Raw genomic sequence first — 21351 nt, forward strand, 5'->3', positions numbered from 1 at the left:
ACAGGGACATGGTTCTGTGGAACAGCTGCTTGAACAAAGTGTGTAGGCCGGACTGCATCTTCTTGTTTACTGCTCACAGTTAGCTGGTGTGCTGATGCAGCAATGTCACCATAGCCTCGTGGCTTTGCTTTCAGCTGTGTTAGAAGATAACAGCATGTGAAACAAAATGTCTGTGAAACAAAGAACTGTGAGAAAGGAGCTTGTGAAGTTGCTCGTGGACGGAACCGCGAGGAGGCTGGGTATTATAATGTAACCCTGGACTACTAACCAATGGAATATTGACATCTGTGCATAGTTAGCTGAGATGCTTTATAAGCCGTGCTTTCGAACACTAAAGTTGGAGCTTGCTTATCAATCATATTGATTTGCCGCGAGTCTTCCCTTGTCATTCACCCAGAAGTGGCGCCTCGAACAGGGATGTAAAGGGTTAACAGGGACAGAAGGAAGAACTGTCAGAGACCCTATGGCTACTGAGGTGAAGGGCGAGCCCCGAGAAGCGTCAATAGGGTATTCCCTGCTTGTGCAGCGATCGACTGGCACCACTGACGTTCGCCTTGATGAACAGAAAATTCTCATTAACAGAATAACCAAGTAGATAAGAATTTTTCCTCGTTAGCTGAATGCTGGAATGCAGGGAGGGGGAGAGGAGTTGGCAGACAGCCTCTGCATAGATAAGGAATAGCAGGGTTTTTAGTCATTTACTTCTGCTAGTCCTAGACAAGATAGTTTTTGTATTAGATAATGGACACCTGGACTTTTCTGCAAAATACTGACATACCTCTGTCACGACAAATAGACAACTTTTTGTATAAAGGTTTGCCCAAAACTGTCTGAAGACACACAGGCCTTTTGAAATGATTCTACCTGTGTCCAGCGCTGAAATAGAAGCATAATACAAGACACTTGCTGAGTCTCTTGTGTATGTTTCTCCACGTCAATTTGGCGACCGCGGCAGGACGACTCTGTTTGGCTGCAGGGCCTGCTGAGGAGCCGGACCTCTCAGGGCCCGCTGAGAAATTCTCGAGGAGAGCTCCGCTGCTCATCAGATCGCTGCAGGAACAGACAAGACTGCCATCTAAGAGAAGGTTTGCTTCTATGAAAGGGGTAACTCCGTAAGGCGCGAGGGGACGCCCTGCGCGGGAGAGGCATTTATTGCACCCCTAGGTAAAAGAGCTCTTGGGTTGGGACCAGGGGGGTCCCAAAGGGAACTATAAACATTGTTTAAGTGTGCGAGGGGCCAAGAGGGTCCCTAAAGAACATAAAGTATTAGAAATACTGTTTAGGTTTTGAATGTGTGGCTGAGTGTGTGTGGCCAATAACTGTGTGCTAAGAACCGGTCATCACTGTTGTAGTTGTATTTGTATTTGTTTTGTGTTCTGTGTGCTGTAAAAAAGACAGTACTGTGTTGTATTGTGTAAAATGGGAGGGAGACAAAGTAGTGAGATCCCAAGACATAGCCCACTTGGTTGTATAATTGCCCACTGGAGGGAAATTGGAGGTCCCCCAGGAGGGTCAACAAATCAAAAGACTCTAATTAAATATTGTACTCGGTGGTGGCCATTATATAAATTAGACAGTGGAGAGAAATGGCCTGGAAATGGGAGTCTGGAGTATGATACCTTACTGCAATTGATGTTGTTTTTAAGAAGAGAAAAGAAATGGGATGAGACAATATATGCTGACATGTTTTTCTATCTCCGAGAACATCCGGAGTGTCAAAGGGACTGTGGTATTAGAGCTCCCTCTGATCCAATGGTTTTGGCCCTTGAAAAAGAATACAAGGCCAAGAATAAGAGGCAGACAAGATTGAAAAGGTGTTGCTCTGCGTGTAGCATAGGGCAGAGGTGTCTTAAACTTGAGGAATTAAAGGATCTGCCTGAATTTTATCAATCTCCAGGAAAACTGCAAGAGGTAGTGACAGAGAGTTCGGAAAATAATGCAGGAAGTTCTGGGAGTGGCAGCAATTCAGAGAGTGACACCGGAGTCAGTTCCCAGAGCTATGCTCAGGGAAGCCCAGTGTCAAGAAGGACCCGAGGACAGCAAGCAAATGCCCCGGCTTCCCAGGCACTCATTCAAGCCCCCCTGCGACAAGCAGTAGGGCCTGAGGGGGACCCAGTCTGGACTAAGGTGCCTTTTACAAGTCATGATTTGGATAGTTGGAGAGAAAAGGCTAAAAATTATCGTCACGATCCCACAGGCATGGCTACACATTTTCGATTCATGATCAGGCAGCACAATCCAGACTGGGACGATATCCAGTTACTATTAGAACAAATGACTGAAACAGAGAAACAATTAGTTGAAAAACATGGATTGGAGCTAGCAACAGAAAGAATTCAAACCCGGGGAGGGGGGGCAAACATTGGAGACGTATTTCCACTCCAAAATCCGGAATGGAATACAAACAATGCCCTGCAAAGGGCTAGATTGGAGGAATACCGGGAGTTCGTAGCCAGGGGAATAGAAAAAGCCATGCCGAAAGCAGTTAACTGGTCTGTGTTATACTCGGTCAGACAAGGGCCTGGTGAATCACCCTCGGAATTCTTAGATAAGCTGAGGGAAGTCATGAGGAAAAACAGCTCTCTTGACCCCGGATCAGAAGTAGGTATACAACAACTGGTATCACTATTTATTGGGCAATCTGCTAGTGATATCAGAAAGAAGTTGCAAAAGTTGTCACCCCCGCAGGGAAGGGATTTAGAGGCACTTTTGGATGTAGCATGGAGAGTATTCTCTAACAGGGAAGAAGAAAATAGGAGAAAAGAGAAGAGAATGTTGGTAGCAGCGTTACAGGAAGGTAGGGAGACTAAAGGGACTAACAGAGTACGGTTGGAAAAAGATCAGTGTGCGATCTGCAAAAAGAAGGGACACTGGAAAAGAGAATGTCCAGAGAGGAAAAGGAAAAATAGAATTCAGGCACAACTAGAAGAGGATGACTAGGGAGGACCGGAGGAGACTATAAATACCCTAGCAGATCCTCTGGTTATAATGAAGCTAGGGGAACAAGAAAATAAACTGGAATTCTTAGTGGACACCGGAGCAACCTTTTCAGTCTTAAATCAAGCACTGCTGCCTTTGGATGAGAGCTATGTTTCTGTGATAGGGGCTACAGGTCAAACTGAGAAGGCATATTTTTTTAAACCTCTTAAATATAAATATGGTAAAACATGGGGCTTACATAAATTTTTATATATGCCAAATGCCCCAAAGTCATTGCTGGGAGGGATTTGTTGGAAGCATTGGGAGCTGAAATTAAATTTAATAAGGGGAAGGTAGAATTCAGAGTAAGGGAGGAACAGTTGATTGAGGTTTTAAGTCTTGCATTAATGAGCCCTCGACAAGAGAAAAACAGAATAAGAGAAAGCATAAAAGATCAAGTATATCCTGGAGTCTGGGACACTGAGCAGCCTGGAAGGGCTAAAAATGCCCTACCTGTGATAATAGATCTTAAGCCTGGAGCTCCACCAGTTAGATTAAAACAATATCCTTTAAGGAAAGAAGATAGGGAAGGAGTTTTGCCTATTGTAGAAAAATTCTTAAAGTATGGGCTGCTAACAGAGTGTGAATCAGCTTACAATGCTCCAGTTTTACCTGTAAGGAAACCAGCTGGAGGGTATCGGTTAGTGCAGGACCTAAGGGCTATAAATAAAATAACAAAGGATATCCATCCTGTGGTGGCAAACCCATACACCCTCTTGACTCAATTAAGAACAGAATTAGAATGGTTTACCGTCTTGGATCTAAAAGATGCCTTTTTCTGTTTACCCCTGGCCCCCGAGAGCCAGCCACTGTTTGCCTTTGAATGGGAGAACCCAGAAACTAACCGGAAGTGTCAATTAACTTGGACAGTCTTGCCCCAAGGGTTTAAGAACAGTCCTACGATCTTTGGAAATCAGCTTGCAAAAGAATTCGAAAAGTGGAACAAGCCAGAAGGCAACGGAGTTCTGCTGCAGTATGTAGATGGCATCCTGCTGGCCACCAAGACCAGGACGGATTGTGAAAGGTGGACTGTGAGTATTCTGAATTTCCTGGGACTGAATGGGTATCGAGTTTGCCCACAGAAGGCCCAAATAGTACAGCAGCAAGTAACCTACTTGGGATATGAATTAACAGCAGGACAACGAGTGCTGGGCCCCGAAAGAAAGGAGGCCATCTGTTCTATCCCACTGCCAAACACAGCAAAGGCACTCCGAACCTTTTTGGGAATGACAGGGTGGTGCAGGTTGTGGATTTATAATTCTGGCCTGCTTGTGAAACCCCTCTATGAATTATTGAAAGTGACTGATAAGGACTTGCAATGGAATGGAGAAGCTGAACAAGCTTTCCATACCTTAAAGAAGGAATTGATGAGGGCACCAGCACTAGGCCTACCTGATGTCACTAAACCTTTTTTATTGTATTCCCATGAAAGCCAAGGGATAGCACTCGGAGTCCTAGCACAAACCTTAGGACCCTACCGAAGGGCAGTGGCATACCTCTCTAAACAACTGGATGAGGTAAGCAAGGGATGGCCAGGATGCCTGAGGGCCGTGGCAGCAGTTGCAATTAACATTCAAGAGTCTCACAAATTCACAATGGGGCAGAAGATCACGGTCCTGGTATCACACACCAGCTCTGCTGTTCTAGAAGCCAAGGGAGGACACTGGCTGTCTCCACAACGATTTCATCAACACCAAGCCATCCTAGTGGAGCAGGATGATGTAGAAATTAAAGTTGCTAACTTTGTCAATCCAGCCTCTTTCCTCCAGGGTGGTGATGGAGAACCAGTTATTCACGATTGTTTGGAAACAATTGAGGCCACTTATTCCAGCAGACCTGACCTGAAGGAAGAACCCCTGGAAAAGGCAGACCATAACTGGTACACTGATGGAAGCAGTTTTGTGATCCAGGGAGAAAGAAAAGCTGGGTACGCCGTAACTACCGCAGAAGAGGCAATAGAGGCAGAAGCCCTACCAAGTAACACCTCCGCTCAAAAGGCAGAGATAATAGCACTCAGCAGAGCCCTTGAGCTTTCCCAAGGGAAAAGTGCAAACATATGGATTGACTCCAAGTATGCCTTTGGGGTGGTACATGCCCATGGAGCCATTTGGAAGGAAAGAGGACTGTTGACATCTCAAGGAAAAGGTATTAAGCATGCAGAAGAAATACTGAGGCTGCTAGAAGCAGTGCAGAAGCCAAGCAAAGTAGCCATAATGCACTGCAAAGCACACCAAAAAGGGAATACTGGTCAGGAAAGAGGCAACAGACTGGCAGATGAACCAGCAAAAAGGGTGGCCAGGGAGGGGAGGAAGGTGGCAGAGTTTGTTTTGATCCCAGATGGCAAACTGTCAATTGAGCAAAAAGAGCCAGAACCTGTGTACAGCACAGAGGATCAGAAATTAATTAAAGACCTTTTGGGGAATAGGATAGGAAAGGGCTGGGCCAGGACACCGGATGGGAAATTAATCATTCCCACTAACCTTCTCTGGGCTTTTGTTCAGATGGAACATGCAAAGACTCACTGGGGAGCAGAAGCCCTGTATGGAAAATTGGTTCAGGAGTGTATAGCACGGAAGTTATACACCACAGTAGAACAGGTAACCCGGCACTGTGAGGTGTGTCTTAAGGCTAACCCCAAAGTAAGAAGAGGAGTTAGACTGGGACAAATTAGCAAAGGAAATTATCCAGGACAACAATGGCAAATTGATTTTACTGAGCTCCCAAGAAAGGGGGGATACAGGTACCTGTTGGTACTCACTGACACCTTCTCTGGTTGGCCAGAAGTATTTCCCTGCTGCACAAACAAAGCACGGGAGGTTACTAAGGCAGTGTTACAAGAGATAATACCTCATTTTGGGGTACCTGCTGCTATTTCCTCAGACAGGGGACCTCATTTTGTGGCCAAGGTGGTACAGCAGGTGAGCAAAATTTTAGGGATTGATTGGCAACTCCACACCCCCTACAATCCACATTCAAGTGGGCAAGTGGAGAAAATGAACCACTTAATCAAAAATCAGATAGTAAAAATTGGACAGGAAGCAAACCTGCCTTGGCCACAAGCAGTACCAATTGCCCTGTTGCGAATTCGAACTAAGCAAAGAATAAAGGAAGGGTTGAGCCCATTTGAAATCCTGTTTGGAAGACCTTATGTAGTAGGCACTATGGACCCTTCTGAAGCAGGGCAATTTAGAGAGGAAATGTTGAACAAGTATGTTCAGCAAATTTATAAGAACCTGAGCATTGTCAACAAACAGGTGATTGGAACCCATGTGAGAGGGTTAGACAGACCAGTCCATGATGTGGAACCTGGAGATTATGTCTATGTCAGATCTCTTTCAGAGAACCCTCTGGAGCCCAAGTGGACTGGACCATACCAGGTGTTACTGACATCCTTCACAGCCATCAAAATCAAGGAACAAGCTGCTTGGATTCACCACACCAGAGTCAAGAAGACCTCAGCGAGAGAATGGAAACTCGAATCCCAGGGGCCCCTGAAGCTCAAGTTGTATAGATAATTGTGATTTGTTTGTTGATTGATACTGTTGAGGGATGGGAAGGAAATACGTACTTAAATGTTAGTCAAGAATTGGCTTTGCAAACTAATCTCTCTAACTGTTGGATATGCACTGAACTTCCTCGAGGCCAAATGAGGACCCCTTTATTTGGGGTAGCCTCAATGAATTGGACTTGGGGGCCATCAGACTGGGTGACTACATCTGATAGTAACTTCCACAATTGTCAGCATGGGAAAGATAGCTCAGAAAGCCTGGGTCCAAAGTTTGACTTATTAATTGTAGATCCTTCACGAACCCTTTTTGTAGAAAGTAATGAAAAAAGTGAAAACTGGAAAGAGTAGTGTAGAATCCTACCAGAAGTATAAAAATTATAAACTTAGGCATGAGCTGGAAACAGGACATTATTTTAAGAAAATATAGTATAGGAATATACTCTTGGCTGTAAGAAAGCTCGCTCAGTTGGTAGCACATAAGACCTTTAATGGGGAAGGTCGTGAGTTCAAGCCTGCAGTGGGCACTAGTGTCCTCCCTACTCTAGTCATGAGGTCTGTGGTGACAGGTTGGACTCGATGATCTTTGAGGTCTCTTTCAACCTTAGTGATACTGAATACTGAAAGTGGTCAAAGGGGGGAACTGATGAACAGAAAATTCTCATTAACAGAATAACCAAGTAGATAAGAATTTTCCTCGTTAGCTGAATGCTGGAATGCAGGGAGGGGGAGAGGAGTTGGCAGACAGCCTCTGCATAGATAAGGAATAGCAGGGTTTTTAGTCATTTACTTCTGCTAGTCCTAGACAAGATAGTTTTTGTATTAGATAATGGACACCTGGACTTTTCTGCAAAATACTGACATACCTCTGTCATGACAAATAGACAACTTTTTGTATAAAGGTTTGCCCAAAACTGTCTGAAGACACACAGGCCTTTTGAAATGATTCTACCTGTGTCCGGCGCTGAAATAGAAGCATAATACAAGACACTTGCTGAGTCTCTTGTGTACCTTTCTCCAAGTCAGCCTCAAGCAGAGAAAAAGCCGAAAAAGGGCAGCGAAACCTGTGCCTCAGTGTGTTCAACCCATTCATCAACATCTTCCTCTGATATCGCCAGCGAGGGCGCGGATTCGGAAGACGACAACACCGATGCTGAGAAATTCACACAGCGCCGACTTTGCTTTACAGCCCCTTAGAAACAACGGAGCGCTTGGAGGCTTGCGGTTACGGCATTCTGGCGACCGCACCCCGCCCACGAGCCCTGCCGGCCCCCACGGATACCGACGGCTCCGACCAAGGCGGTACCGGCTGACGCACCACCGACACCGGCAGCACCGAAAGTAGCGGCGGCCGCGGCAGCGCCCCCACTCCCCCAGTGGCTTCAGCTGCGCTACTCTGCTCAGATTGAAAGCAGCAGTGCTAATTTTATCATTTCTGGTTGTAATGTCTTTCAGAGGTTTGTTATTCAGAGTTTTGCTAAGTTTTCCTAATAAGCATAACGAATAGTAAGCACTTGGTGTTTACAGGTACGTAGTACATAGTAATTGTAGCAAGGTAGGCCTACTCAGTGATGAGTTCAAATGGTCAGATTCTCTTTTGGTTCGAACCTTCTTAGTTGTGTGCCTAGGCGTTTCAAAGGAGCTCCCTGTAATATAGTTAAGGTTTGGAGTGAACAGGTATTCATTTTTAAAGGTATTCTTTAGCTAATGTGCAGAAGAATCAAGACTATGAGGAAGCAGTATTTTGAATATCGATGATAATCGATCGAGCTGCTATTGATTTTTTGCTTTTAGCTCACGGTCATAGCTGTGAAGATTTTGAAGGCAAGTGTTGCTTTAATTTGCCTGATCACAGTCAATTCATATAAATCTTGTTTGACTAGAGGATCACACTCAATCAACTGTTAAAGATGTTACTCCTTTTGATCAATGGCTTCAATCTTGGTTTGGTAATATGTCTCCTTGGCTGTTGGGCCTACTTAAAGAAGGTTTAGGCTGGCTTGGTATTGTCTTGTTGGTTTTGCTTGTTTTGCGTATTGCATATGGATTGTGTCCTGAGGCTGCTCCCCAGGGGGTACGTTGAGGATGCCATAGGAAGGTAAGAGCATGGCCTGGGGACATCCACCTGGGTGGAATGAGGACACTGGCCAGGCAGATGGTCCACCAAGGACCCAGCACTACACCAAGTGCGGGTTCCACAGCAAGGCTGGCGGTCAGCTGGGCAGCCTGTTGAGGGACTTGGGCAGAGGCATCACAGAGGAATATTGTAGTGTTGGAGCCTTTGTGTGAGGCGCTGCTGGGGCTGTGTCACAATCCAAACCCTCCCAAGGTGCTGCTGTGAGGTGTTGCTGGTGGCATATTTCTGAGGAGAGCACTTGTGGACCTTTTTGAGTGACTGCAAAGGCCAGGGCAGCCCTGGCCTTGAGAAGAAATTGAGAGGAGGCATGTGGGTCTGGTGTGCAGGAGAAGTTTATTGAGGGCAAAGCAGAGGGCAGAGGCAGGAGCAGCAAGGGGAAGGGAGGCGGTGTGACGGGCAAGCATGGCGACCATCAGGCCAGGGGCTTGTGCTGCAGGAGCTGTTGCAGGCTGTGTGTGGTGTCAGGGGGGGTGTGCAGGGCCCTCAGCAGGGGTAGCAGCCTCTCACGGCGCCGCAACCATAGCCCAGGCCAGCCAAGCCGTAGCCGTAGCCGTTGCCGAAGGCGCCGGAGGAGATGGGCTGTCCCTGGGCGTTGAGCTCGGTGCCCAGGGCAGCCCCTGAGGAGGATCCGACGGCGGTGCTCTGGGGGAAGGAGGTGAGGATGGGTCCTGGCAGGGTGACCAGCACGGGGGAAGGCTGGATGAAGACGCGGGAGTCCTGGCACTGCAAGGCGCAGGGCTCGTTGCAGCTGTTGGCCAGCGGGGTGGGTCCGCAGGGGCGGCAGCGGTCGTAGCAGGCCATGGGTGTGGGGTGGAGGGGCCCTGGAAGAGAGAGAGGGTGTGGAGGGAGCGCAGGGGTGTGAGAGAGAAGGGCTTTGCGGCAGGAGAAGGAGGGTGAGGGACTGGAGGCTGACCTGGTGGAGGGAGCAGAGCGCAGGAGAAGGCGTCAGGAGGCGTCTGTGAGGGAGAGAGGCGCTGGGCCAGCTTTATGCTGGCAGGGCTGGCAGCAGATGTGAGCCCAGCCCAGCAGAGGTGGGGTGTCAGCAGTGAGGTCATGGCGTGGCACTGGGCTGCTGTGGTTTGTGGCTGCCCTGTGCCCAGGGGGTCTCATTTCCTACCAGCCCAGGCCGCTCTGCTGGCTTTGCTGCAGTGTAGATGGCCACCAGTGCTGTTTGTGCTGCCTGATGGCCTTGCGGTCCACTCTCCTTTAGCTCCTGAAGGTCCTGGTGCCTGCAGCATTTCCTGAAGAATGGCACAGAGCTCCTGCTATTAGTAACTGGAAAAATATCCAGGTGCAGGATGTGGGAGAGTAGAGCCTGATGAGCCTGACCTTGCTGGAAGGACAGGGGGTGGAAGGATGTGTCGAGGCGAGCACTGCCAAGCTGAAAGGGACAGGAAGGTGACCGGGAGTGATTGATGTGGCCTTCGGAAGGGTAAGTGGTGTTTGAACCCCCTGCATGTCTTTGGTGTTGAGGTGAGGAGCTTTGTGGAAGAGGAGGAAGGCATGGGTGGTGATCACCTTGAAGCGTTGGTAAAGCCTTTGGTGCTGTGTCCACTGCATGCCCCTAGATTAGCCATGGAAGGACATGAGCATGCTGGAGTGGATGCAGAGAATGATCTCAAAGGTCTTTTCCAAGGTGGTTAATTGTATTCTATTCTACTGCCTTGAAATGCTGAGGAGTGTGGAATGGTGATCAGGAGGTGGCTGAGAGTTGGTCTTGTTCAGCCGGGCTGGAGGGAAGAGATTCAGGCAAGTGTCCCTGGAGCAGCCTGAGTTCCTTGGAAGTATGAGCAGGAGAGTGGTGTTGTGTTGAAGGCTTGGAGCATGTGGTGGGCTTGTGGCACATTCTGGAGGAGTCCCTCAGCCAGACTGTGTGTCTTGCGGTAGTGGCAGCTACCTCTTCCTGAGAGAGGTCCTGTGGCCCTGTCCCAGCCACCCTCCAGGCCTCCCGAGCTGAGGCATTGTCCCATGTGAGGTTGGCACGGAAGGTGATGGAGCAGATGATCTTGAGTGCCATCCCACAGCACATGGTGGAGAACTGGGCCATGAGGCCCAGTCAGCAAGGGGTTTGAAAGGCAGGTGCTGCCTGCCTGAGCAGATCTCCTTCCATACCAAGGGCTCCACGTGGTGGATGAGGGAGCAGCTTTGGGTGGTTTTCAGCAGGGCTTTAGGAAGCTCTTTGCCAGTGTGCCCCACAGGCTGCCCCTGGAGAAAGTGGCTGCTGACAGCTGGGAGCTGCAGACTCTGCCCTGGGCACCAAACTGGCAGCATGGCTGTGCCCCTCGAGTGGTGGTGGATGGAGGCCAATCCAGTTGGTGGCTGCTCAGCAGTGCTGTTCTGCAGGGCTCTGCTGGGGCCTGTTCTCTTTAGGATCTTCTATCCCTGATGTGGGCAAGGGATGGAGGGCACACTCAGTAAGCTTGCAGATGACACCAAGATCCACAGGAAGCCTGATGTGCTTGAGGGTAGGAATGTTGTAGAGAGGGCTCTGGCCATGGGGGATCGATGGCTAAGGACAATGGGTTGAGGGTCACCAAAACTCTATTTGTGGTGCTTAGGGCAATGGTTTGCAGTTGGATTGGTAGTGTTGGTTAAAGATTGGACTGAGTTGTACTGAGGGACCTTTCCAACTCGTGACTCTGTGCTTGAGGAGTGTGTTGCCAGGGAGAGATGGCGAGAGAGGTGTGGGCAGAAGTGCCTTGGTGTGTCCACGCCTGAATTTGGCGATGAGAATGGTTTGAGTTACATTCTGGAAGTCTCCTTGTGCTACTCTCTGGTGCTCTGGCTGGGTCTTTTGTTTTGAAGAGAGGTCTTCTGGCCCCTTTCCAACCCACTCCCACGGCCTCTTGAGCTCAGACCTTTTCCCCTATGAGGCTGGCAGAAGCTTGGGAGAAGAAAGGCAGAGGAGGCACCTGGGTCTGGTGTGCAGGAGAAGTTTATTGAGGGCAAAGCAGAGGGCAGAGGCAGGAGCAGCAAGGGCCAGGAAGGGAGGCGGTGTGAGGGGCAAGCGGGGCGAGCATCAGGCCAGGGGCTTGTGCTGCAGGAGCTGTTGCAGGCTATGTGTGGTGTCAGGGGGGGTGTGCAGGGCCCTCAGCAGGGGTAGCAGCCTCTCACGGCGCCGCAGCCATAGCCCAGGCCAGCCAAGCCGTAGCCGTAGCCGTAGCCGAAGGCGCCGGAGGAGATGGGCTGTCCCTGGGCGTTGAGCTCGGTGCCCAGGGCAGCCCCTGAGGAGGATCCGACGGCGGTGCTCTGTGGGAAGGAGGTGAGGATGGGTCCTGGCAGGGTGACCAGCACGGGGGAAGGCTGGATGAAGACGCGGGAGTCCTGGCACTGCCTGACGCAGGGCTCGTTGCAGCTGTTGGCCAGCGGGGTGGGTCCGCAGGGGCGGCAGCGGTCGTAGCAGGCCATGGGTGTGGGGTGGAGGGGCCCTGGAAGAGAGAGAGGGTGTGGAGGGAGCACAGGGCTGTGAGAGAGATGGCCTTTGGGGCAGCAGAAGGAGGGTGAGGGGCTGGAGGCTGACCTGGTGGAGGGAGCAGAGCGCAGGAGAAGGCGTCAGGAGGCGTCTTTGAGGGAGAGAGGCGCTGGGCCGGCTTTATGCTGGCAGGGCTGGCAGCAGAGGTGAGCCCAGCCCAGCAGAGGTGGGGTGTCAGCAGTGAGGTCACGGCGTGGCTCTGGGCTGCTGTGGTTTGTGGCTGCCCTGTGGCTGGGGGTCTCATTTCCTGTGGCCCAGGAACAGCTCCTTTGGCCCTGTTGTCTGTGAGCAAAGAGGGAGCTGTGTGTGAGCTGGAGCCTGGAGGCCCTCTTGGGCACAGCAGTTCCTCTATGCTGGAGCCTTCTGTTCTGAGAGGAGTAAGCAGTGAGGTCAGCAGCTCTGCCACCTTGGACTTGCAGAGGACACACTTGGCCTTGTTTAGTAACCTGCTTGACAAAGTATCTTGGGAGGCCGTCCTGAAGGACACAGGAGTCCAGTATGAGCAGGCCTGACCAGACAGTCTTCAAGCAGGACCTCTTGGTGACTCAGCAGCAGGTCATAGAGTGCCAGAATCAGAGAATTGTTTGGATTGGAGAGGACCTCTAAGAGGATCAAGTGCAAGCATTGCCCTAGCCCCACCATGGGCATTAAAGCACGTGCCAAAGTGCCATGTGCACAGGTTTCTTGAAGACTTCCTGGAGAAAGAGAAGGCATTGGGGTAGGGCAGGCTGGCTGCACAGAGAGCTGGGGCTGGAGCTCCTCAAGAGAAGAGTTCCTGACCTGTGGATGCCAAAGCAGGGAACCCAGGAGGACTCCAAGGGCTTTGTGAGCATCTGAAGGGAGCAAATGAGAGAGGGCAAAGCCAAGTAGGATTGCTGCTGCTTCTGCACAGCAGAAGTGCCTTTGTCAAAATTGCCCAGAAGGGAGAGAGCCTTTACATTGGAAGTCATGTGGATTCAATTGCAGACTGTCCCCATGCTCCTAAAGACAAGCAGGTTCTGAATAAGGGCAGCCTAGCTGAACAGAGAAAATGTGACTTAGCCTGGCTCAGGTGCAGCTGAGCCTGTGTGTAGGCCTGGTGTTTCTCCCCAGAGTGCTGCATGCAGCATGCAGTTGCAGAGTCCAGGCCTAGGTGCTGGGGCTTCCTGGCAAGGGTTGGGCAATGGCTATGAGCCCAGGTGAGCATTTCCAGGCTGTTTTTCAGGCAAGCAGTGCTGGATGCTGAGGAAGATGAAGGGAGGTGGGAAGGAGTGGTGTGGGCAGGAATGCTGAGGGAGCTGACTGCTGACCTTGGGAGGCCACTGTGCCTTAGCTTGGGATGGCCATGGTGCCTTGGAGCTGTTCTTGAGGAGTGTGAGAAATCTCAGAGCCCTCCTGTGTTTGAGGCTTCAGTAGGAAGATCTGAGATATTAGACCCTGGTGAGCCTGACGTTGTCTCTAGGGCAGGTTCTCCAGAAAATCCTCCTGGCAAGCTCTGCCAGGCTCCTGGAAGCCAAGAAGGGGATGGGGAGTTGTCAGCCTGGGTTCTAGAAGGGAAACTGTCCTTGGCCATCCTCCATGCGTTCTCCATTGAACTGGGTGGCTTTGTGGAGGCACAGAGAGCTGTGGCTGATATTCCCCTCCCTAAAGCTGTGAGAGATTCTGAGTGCATGCTGCTACAGAAGCTGGCCAGCAGCCTGCTCTGTAAGTCACCAGTGTGGTACACTGCAAAGTGCTTAAGCTCTGGGCCCAGAGGCTTCTGATGAGTGCCCCAAAATCTGGCTGGGGCAAGTCTCAAGTGGTGGAGCCCAGAACTCGTATCCGTGGGGCCCAGTGTTGGCCATCCTCATCCATCCCTGGGGTAAGGTGAAAGGGTGCTCAGCAGCCAGGTGGCAGCAGGTGATGGCCATGTGAGGAGGCTAAAGAGGAAGAGTGAGCTTGACTACAGGCCTGATGGTGTCACCCCTGTGCCCAGCAAGACCATGGAGAAGATCTTGCTGGAGACTGTGGCAAGATGAGCAGAGAACAGAGAGATGCTGAGTGACAAGCAGCATGGCTTCAAGAAGGTCTCAGTGTGGCTGACAAATTTGGTGGCCTTCTGCAAGAGGGTTGGAGTGTTGGTGGGTAAGGGCAGAGCACCTGATGTCACCTACCTGGACGTGTGCAAAGCGTTTGTCAGTGTCCTGCACAACAGCCAAGTCTCTCAACTGAAGAGCTGTGGACTTGCTGGGGGGACAGGTTGGTGGATAAGGAATAGTCTGGATGCCCACACTCAGAGAGTTGTGGTCCAAGGTTTGAAGTACAAGTGGAGACCAGTAACGAGTGGTGTCCCTCAGAGGTGCACCTTGGGAGCAGGTCTTTGTTGGTGACATGGGATCAAGGCACCCTCAGCAAGTCTGTGGATGACAGCAAGCTGTGTGGTGTGGCTGACAGGCTGGAGGGACGAGCTGCTGCATGAGCAGCAGGTCAAGGGAGGTGATGCTCCATGGTGACTCAACTGTCAGGAGAGCTCAGCTGCAGTGTGGGGTTGAGCTTTGGGGCCCCCAGGCCAGGAAGGACATGGAGGTGTTGGAATGGATCCAGAGGAGGCCAGGAAGATGAGGCCAAGCTGAGAGAGTTGGGCTTGTCCAGCCTGGCTGGTGGGAGGAGATTCAGCCAAGTGTCCCTGGAGCAGGCTGAATTCATTGGAAGGGTGTGCAGGAGAGTGCTTGAAGGCTGTGAGCAAGTGGTGGACTTGTGGCACATTCTGGAAGAGTCCAGGTGGTAGAGTGAGTGTCTAGAGGTAATGCTGGTCACTCCTTCCTATGAGAGGTCTTCTGGCACTTTTCCCACCCACCCCCAAGCCAAGCCATTTTCCCCTGTGAGGCTGGCAGAGGCCTGGGAGAAGAAATGCAGAGGAGGCACCTGGGTCTGGTGTGCAGGAGAAGTTTATTGAGGGCAAAGCAGAGGGCAGAGGCAGGAGCAGCAAGGGCCAGGAAGGGACGTGGTGTGAGGGGCTAGCAGGCCGAGCATGAGGCCAGGGGCTTGTGCTGCAGGAGCTGTTGCAGGCTGTGTGTTGTGTCAGGGGGGGTGTGCAGGGCCCTCAGCAGGGGTAGCAGCCTCTTGCGGCGCCGCAGCCATAGCCCAGGCCAGCCAAGCCGTAGCCGTAGCCGTTGCCGAAGGCGCCGGAGGAGATGGGCTGTCCCTGGGCGTTGAGCTCGGTGCCCAGGGCAGCCCCTGAGGAGGATCCGACGGCGGTGCTCTGGGGGAAGGAGGTGAGGATGGGTCCTGGCAGGGTGACCAGCACGGGGGAAGGCTGGATGAAGACGCGGGAGTCCTGGCACTGCAAGGCGCAGGGCTCGTTGCAGCTGTTGGCCAGCGGGGTGGGTCCGCAGGGGCGGCAGCGGTCGTAGCAGGCCATGGGTGTGGGGTGGAGGGGGCCTGGAAGAGAGAGAGGGTGTTGAGGGAGTGCAGGGCTGTGAGAGAGATGGCCTTTGGGGCAGCAGAAGGAGGGTGAGGGGCTGGAGGCTGACCTGGTGGAGGGAGCAGAGAGCAGGAGAAGGCGTCAGGAGGCGTCTGTGAGGGAGAGAGGCGCTGGGCCGGCTTTATGCTGGCAGGGCTGGCAGCAGAGGTGAGCCCAGCCCAGCAGAGGTGGGGTGTCAGCAGTGAGGTCACGGCGTGGCACTGGGCTGCTGTGGTTTGTGGCTGCCCTGTGGCTGGGAGGTCTCATTTGCTGTCAGCCCAGGAAGCTCTACTGGCTTTGCGGCAGTGTAGATGACCACCAGCGCTGTTTGAGCTGGCTGATGGCCTTGGGGGCCACTCTCCTTTAGCTCCTGAAGGTCCTGGTGCCTGAAGCATTTCCTGAAGAATGGCACAGAGCTCCTGCACTTAGTAAGTGGAAAAATATCCAGGTGCAGGATGTGAGAGAGTAGAGCCTTTTGAGCCTGACCTTGCTGGAAGGACAGGGGGTGGAAGGATGTGTCGAGGCGAGCACTGCCAAGCTGAAAGGGACAGGAAGGTGACAGGGAGGGATTGGTGTGGCCTTCGGAAGGGTAAGTGGTGTTTGAACGGCCTGCATGTCTTTGGTGTTGAAGTGAGGATCTTTGTGGAAGAGGAGGAAGGCATGGGTGGTGATCACCTTGAAGCGTTGGTAAAGCCTTTGGTGCTGTGTCCACTGCATGCCCCTAGACGAGCTGATCCGGCAGGGGCTGTGTGAGTGGGCAGGCTGAATCTCCATCTTTGCTCAGCTCTCATGAGAGCTGAGCTGCAGTGCAGTGTTCAGCTGTGTGGCCACAGCCATGGAAGGACATGAGCATGCTGGAGTGGATGCAGAGAATGATCTCAAAGGTCTTTTCCAAGGTGGTTAATTGTATTCTATTCTACTGCCTTGAAATGCTGAGGAGTGTGGAATGATGATCAGGAGGTGGCTGAGAGAGTTGGTCTTGTTCAGCCGGGCTGGAGGGAAGGGATTCAGGCAAGTGTCCCTGGAGCAGCCTGAGTTCCTTGGAAGTATGAGCAGGAGAGTGGTGTTGTGTTGAAGGCTTGGAGCACGTGGTGGGCTTGTGGCACATTCTGGAGGAGTCCCTCAGCCAGACTGTGTGTCTTGCAGTAGTGGCAGCTACCTCTTCCTGAGAGAGGTCCTGTGCCCTGTCCCAGCCACCCTCCAGGCCTCCCGAGCTGTGGCATTGTCCCATGTGAGGTTGGCATGGAAGGTGATGGAGCAGATGATCTTGAGTGCCATCCCACAGCACATGGTGGAGAACTGGGCCATGAGGCCCAGTCAGCAAAGGGTTTGAAAGGCAGTTGCTGCCTGCCTGAGCAGATCTCCTTCCATACCAAGTGCTCCACGTGGCAGATGAGGGAGAAGCGTTGGATGGTTTTCAGCAGGGCTTTAGGAAGCTCTTTGCCATTGTGCCCCACAGGCTGCTCCTGCAGAAAGTGGCTGCTGACAGCTGGGAGCTGCAGACTCTGCCCTGGGGACCAAAGTGGCAATGCTATGACAATGGGATGAGGGTCACCAAAACTCTGCTCTATCTCTGGTGCCTCGGGCCATGCTTTGGTGTTGGATTGGTAGTGTTGCTTAAAGCTTGGGCTCGGTTATTTTGATGGAGTTTTCCATCTCAAGTGAGTCTGTGATGCAAGAGTTCTGCCAGCTCCCATCTCCTTGTCAAACATGGTGTTGAAGTGTGTTGTGATGTTGTGGGAGCAGCCAGGGCTTGCTGTGGCATGGAGATACGGGCATGCCCTTAAAGGCAAGCCCAGGGAGAGCTTTCTCTACCACTCACCTGGCCAACAGGATGGTTGCTTGCTGCTTAGGAGCATTAAGAAGAAGCATCCTCGTGCTGCCAAGGCCACCACTCAAACAAGTCCCTTAGCACCACCCCTGCACAGCTTCTCCATCCCTCCAGCCCTGGACAGCCTGGTGCAGGGCTCAACAAGCCTTTCCATTAAGAAATTCTTCCTCATATCTAACTGAAAGCTCCCCTGGTGCAAATTGAGGCCATTTGCTCTTGCCCTCTGCCTTGTTCCTTGGGAGAAGAGACCAACCTCTACCAGTCTCCAATGGCCTTTCTGAGATTTGCACACACTCCAAAGCTCTTCCCTCAGCCTCCCATTTTCCAGGCTGAAGAAGCCCAGGTCCCCCAAATGCTCCTCACCAGACCTGTGCTCCAAACCCCTCACCAGCTTCATTGCCCTTCTCTGAACCTGCTGCAGCACCTCAATGTCCTTCTGGGAGTGAGAGGCCTGAAAAGTGAGCACAGGATGGGAGCTGTGGCCTCCACAGTGCCCCACAGTGCAGGGGGCATGGTCACCTTCTGCTCCTGCTGCTCACACTCTTGCTGATCCAAGCCAGGAGGCTGGAGGCTGCCTTGGCAACCGGAGCACAAGCTGGCTGATCTCCAGCTGGATATTGACCAACATCTCTAGGTCCTTTTCCTTGGTGATAAGCAAGTGGGGGGCGAGCAAAGATCTTCAGTGGCCAGAGGTCAAGGTTTAAGTGCCCAGGCTCAGAAGGCAGAGAGGTAAAAGGGTAGCAGAGGGGAATGTGCCCAAAGTGCCACCTTCTTGGCCACGCCGCCCCACAGGAGCCTCAGCAGCCCAGCCAAGCAGGGCCAAGGGCCTGCTCCTGCTTCTGGTCCTCAGGACCTCAGGGAGCCCACCCTGAGCAGGCAGCTGACCTCACAGAGGGAGCTTTCTGTGTGACCTCAGATCAGAGAGATGGTTGCTTGGAGACCTGTGGTAGGTTGAGAGAAGGCCCAGCTCTCCCTCCCCCACAGAGAAAGAAAGCACAGCTAGCTCAGTCGGAGAAGCAAAGGAATGCTGCATTTACAAGCATCTGGGTGCTGGCCCAGATGCCACTGCGCAGGCCACACCTGGGAGGTCCCAAGGGGTAGCCCCAGCCCAGGGGGTGGTCACAGGGAACCAGGTATTCCATTCCCATAATGCCCTGCTCCCCTTTAAAATGTCCATGCGGGGTCTTCACTTCCTCTTTCATTCCCTGCTGCTGCCTAGGTAAAATGGCATGAGCTGCCTCCCTCGGGCCTGCACAGGCCCAAGGCTGGGTTTGGGGATGTGGGGAGGAAAGAGCCCTGGGGCTTTTGGGTGTACACCCAGGAGGGGATGGGACGTTCTTGGGTATGTTCTGGGATCTCTCTCTTTTGTCATGGTGCTTGTGGTCCTCTGTAAAAACTTTCATTGTTGTTTTTATAGTTTTCCTATTTAATCTTTCCATCACTTTTTGCAATCCGTTTGTCTGAGTGGTTATTTCTGCCTGTGGTGGGGAGGGGATCTGCCCCAACCCAATACACAAGCGCATGCGGGATTAATGATCACCTGGCATTGAAGGGCATTCCGGCTGGTTGCTCAGAAGCAGACAGGCTGGAAAGGGAGAACAGAGTGGAACTGAGGAACATTCCAACTGCACTAAAAGTTAAAGCTACAGTCTACCAATCTAGCAATGAAATTCATTTAGACCTATCTTTGTTTGTCAAAATATTCAGCCAGAGTGTCCCAGCACTGTCCCTTTCTTAAAGGCACAGCCTCAAACGGTCACAAGACCCCTCACAGGTGGTCTAGGGAGCGTGCAGCTAGGAGGATGCTAGTCCAGAGCCTGCAGTGAAGAGGAGATGGTGTCCTGAGGCTACTGCCCAGGGGGCGAGTTGTGGATGCCATAGGAAGGTAAGAGCGTGGCCTGGGGACAGTCAGCTGGGTGGAATGGGGACACTGGCCAGGCAGATGGTCCACCAAGGACCCAGCACTACACACACTGAGGGTTCCAAAGCAAGGCTGGCGGTCAGCTGGGCAGCCTGTTGAGGGACTTGGGCAGAGGCATCACAGAGGAACGTTGTGGTGTTGGAGCCTTTGTGCGAGGCGCTGCTGGGGCTGTGTCACAATCCAAACCCTCCCAAGGTGCCGCTGTGAGGTGTTGCTGGTGGCATATTTCTGAGGAGAGCTCTTGTGGACCTTTTTGAGTGACTGCAAAGGCCAGGGCAGCCCTGGCCTTGAGAAGAAATTGAGAGGAGGCATGTGAGTCTGGTGTGCAGGAGAAGTTTATTGAGGGCAAAGCAGAGGGCAGAGGCAGGAGCAGCAAGGGGAAGGGAGGAGGTGTGAGGGGCAAGCAGGGCGAGCATGAGGCCAGGGGCTCGTGCTGCAGGAGTTGTTGCAGGCTGTGTGTGGTGTCAGGGGGGGTGTGCAGGGCCCTCAGCAGGGGTAGCAGCCTCTTGCGGCGCCGCAGCCATAGCCCAGGCCAGCCAAGCCGTAGCCGTAGCCGTTGCCGAAGGCGCCGGAGGAGATGGGCTGTCCCTGGGCGTTGAGCTCGGTGCCCAGGGCAGCCCCTGAGGAGGATCCAACGGCGGTGCTCTGGGGGAAGGAGGTGAGGATGGGTCCTGGCAGGGTGACCAGCACGGGGGAAGGCTGGATGAAGACGCGGGAGTCCTGGCACTGCCTGACGCAGGGCTCGTTGCAGCTGTTGGCCAGCGGGGTGGGTCCGCAGGGGCGGCAGCGGTCGTAGCAGGCCATGGGTGTGGGGTGGAGGGGCCCTGGAAGAGAGAGAGGGTGTGGAGGGAGCGCAGGGCTGTGAGGGAGATGGCCTTTGGGGCAGGAGAAGGAGGGTGAGGGGCTGGAGGCTGACCTGGTGGAGGGAGCAGAGCGCAGGAGAAGGCGTCAGGAGGCGTCTGTGAGGGAGAGAGGCGCTGGGCCGGCTTTATGCTGGCAGGGCTGGCAGCAGAGGTGAGCCCAGCCCAGCAGAGGTGGGGTGTCAGCAATGAGGTCATGGCGTGGCACTGGGCTACTGTGGTTTGTGGCTGCCTTGTGCCCCGGTGGGGGGGTCTCATTTCCTGGCAGCCCAGGGAGCTCTGCTGGCTTTGGAGCAGTGTATCACCCTATCACAATCTCACAGTATAACTAAGGTTGGAAGAAACCCCAAGGATCTTCAAGTCCAACCTGTCCCAACAGACCTCACAACTAGACCATGGCACCAAGTGCCACGTCCAATATCCCCTTGAACACCTCCAGGGACGGCGACTCCACCACCTCCCTGGGCAGCACATTCCAATGACGAACGACTCGCTCAGTGAAGAACTTCTTCCTCACTTCGATTCTAAACCTCCCCTGGCACAGCTTGAGACTGTGTCCCCTTGTTCTGGTGCTGGTTGCCCGGGAGAAGAGACCAACCCCCTCCTGTCTACAACCACCTTTCAGGTAGTTGTAGAGGGCAATGAGGTCTCCTCTGATCCTCCTCTTCTCCAGGCTAAACAATCCCAGCTCCCTCAGCCTCCCCTCATAGGGCTGTGCTCAAGGCCTCTCCCCAGCCTTGTTGCCCTTCTCTGGACACCTTCAAGTCTCTCAATGTCCTTCTTAAACTGAGGGGCCCAGAACTGGACACAGTTACTCAAGGTGTGGCCTAACCAATGCAGAGTACAGGGGCACAATGACCTCCCTGCTCCTGCTGGCCACTGTATTCCTAATACAGGCCAGGATGCCATTGGCCCTCTTGGCCACCTGGGCACACTGCTGGCTCATGATTAGGTGGGTGTCAATCAGCACTCCCAGGTCCCTCTCTGTTTGGCAGTTCTCCAGCCACTCTGACCCCAGCCTGTAGCTCTGCATGGGGTTGCCGTGGCCAAAGTGCAGCACCTGGCACTTGGACTTGTTAAATGCCATGCCATTAGACTCTGCCCATCTGTCCAGTCGGTCGAGGTCCCTCTGCAGAGCCTTTCTACCCTCTAACTGACTCACATCCGTTCCCAACTTGGTGTCATCTGCAAACTTGCTGATGACTGACTCAACCCCCTCATCCAG

At 52.7% G+C, this 21351-nt stretch overlaps 4 protein-coding genes and 1 pseudogene across 4 annotated transcripts; 1 reads left to right on the forward strand and 4 right to left on the reverse strand.

Annotated features, from left to right (window-relative positions):
• Window positions 1–2988: 2988 nt before the first annotated feature.
• Window positions 2989–6494, forward strand: LOC128898407 (protein NYNRIN-like). Its single transcript, XM_054172079.1, is given in 2 exon segments — window positions 2989–3196; window positions 3199–6494. Coding segments are annotated over 2 exon segments (3504 nt in total).
• Window positions 6495–9104: 2610 nt separating this feature from the next.
• On the reverse strand, window positions 9105–9443 carry LOC128898444 (feather beta keratin-like). The gene has a single exon (XM_054172272.1). The coding sequence runs from the start codon at window positions 9420–9422 to the stop codon at window positions 9105–9107; it is 318 nt and encodes a 105-aa protein (XP_054028247.1). The 5' UTR covers window positions 9423–9443.
• Window positions 9444–11711: 2268 nt separating this feature from the next.
• On the reverse strand, window positions 11712–12056 carry LOC128898435 (feather beta keratin-like). Its single transcript, XM_054172244.1, has one exon. The coding sequence runs from the start codon at window positions 12027–12029 to the stop codon at window positions 11712–11714; it is 318 nt and encodes a 105-aa protein (XP_054028219.1). The 5' UTR covers window positions 12030–12056.
• Window positions 12057–15154: 3098 nt separating this feature from the next.
• On the reverse strand, window positions 15155–16231 carry LOC128898408 (feather beta keratin-like; annotated as a pseudogene).
• A 3521-nt stretch (window positions 16232–19752) lies between these two features.
• On the reverse strand, window positions 19753–20091 carry LOC128898409 (feather beta keratin-like). Its single transcript, XM_054172081.1, has one exon. It carries the CDS (start codon window positions 20068–20070, stop codon window positions 19753–19755), a length of 318 nt encoding a protein of 105 aa, XP_054028056.1. The 5' UTR covers window positions 20071–20091.
• Window positions 20092–21351: the final 1260 nt, after the last annotated feature.

Source organism: Dryobates pubescens, chromosome 23, assembly GCF_014839835.1.
Source record: "Dryobates pubescens isolate bDryPub1 chromosome 23, bDryPub1.pri, whole genome shotgun sequence".
Lineage (NCBI taxonomy): Eukaryota > Metazoa > Chordata > Aves > Piciformes > Picidae > Dryobates > Dryobates pubescens.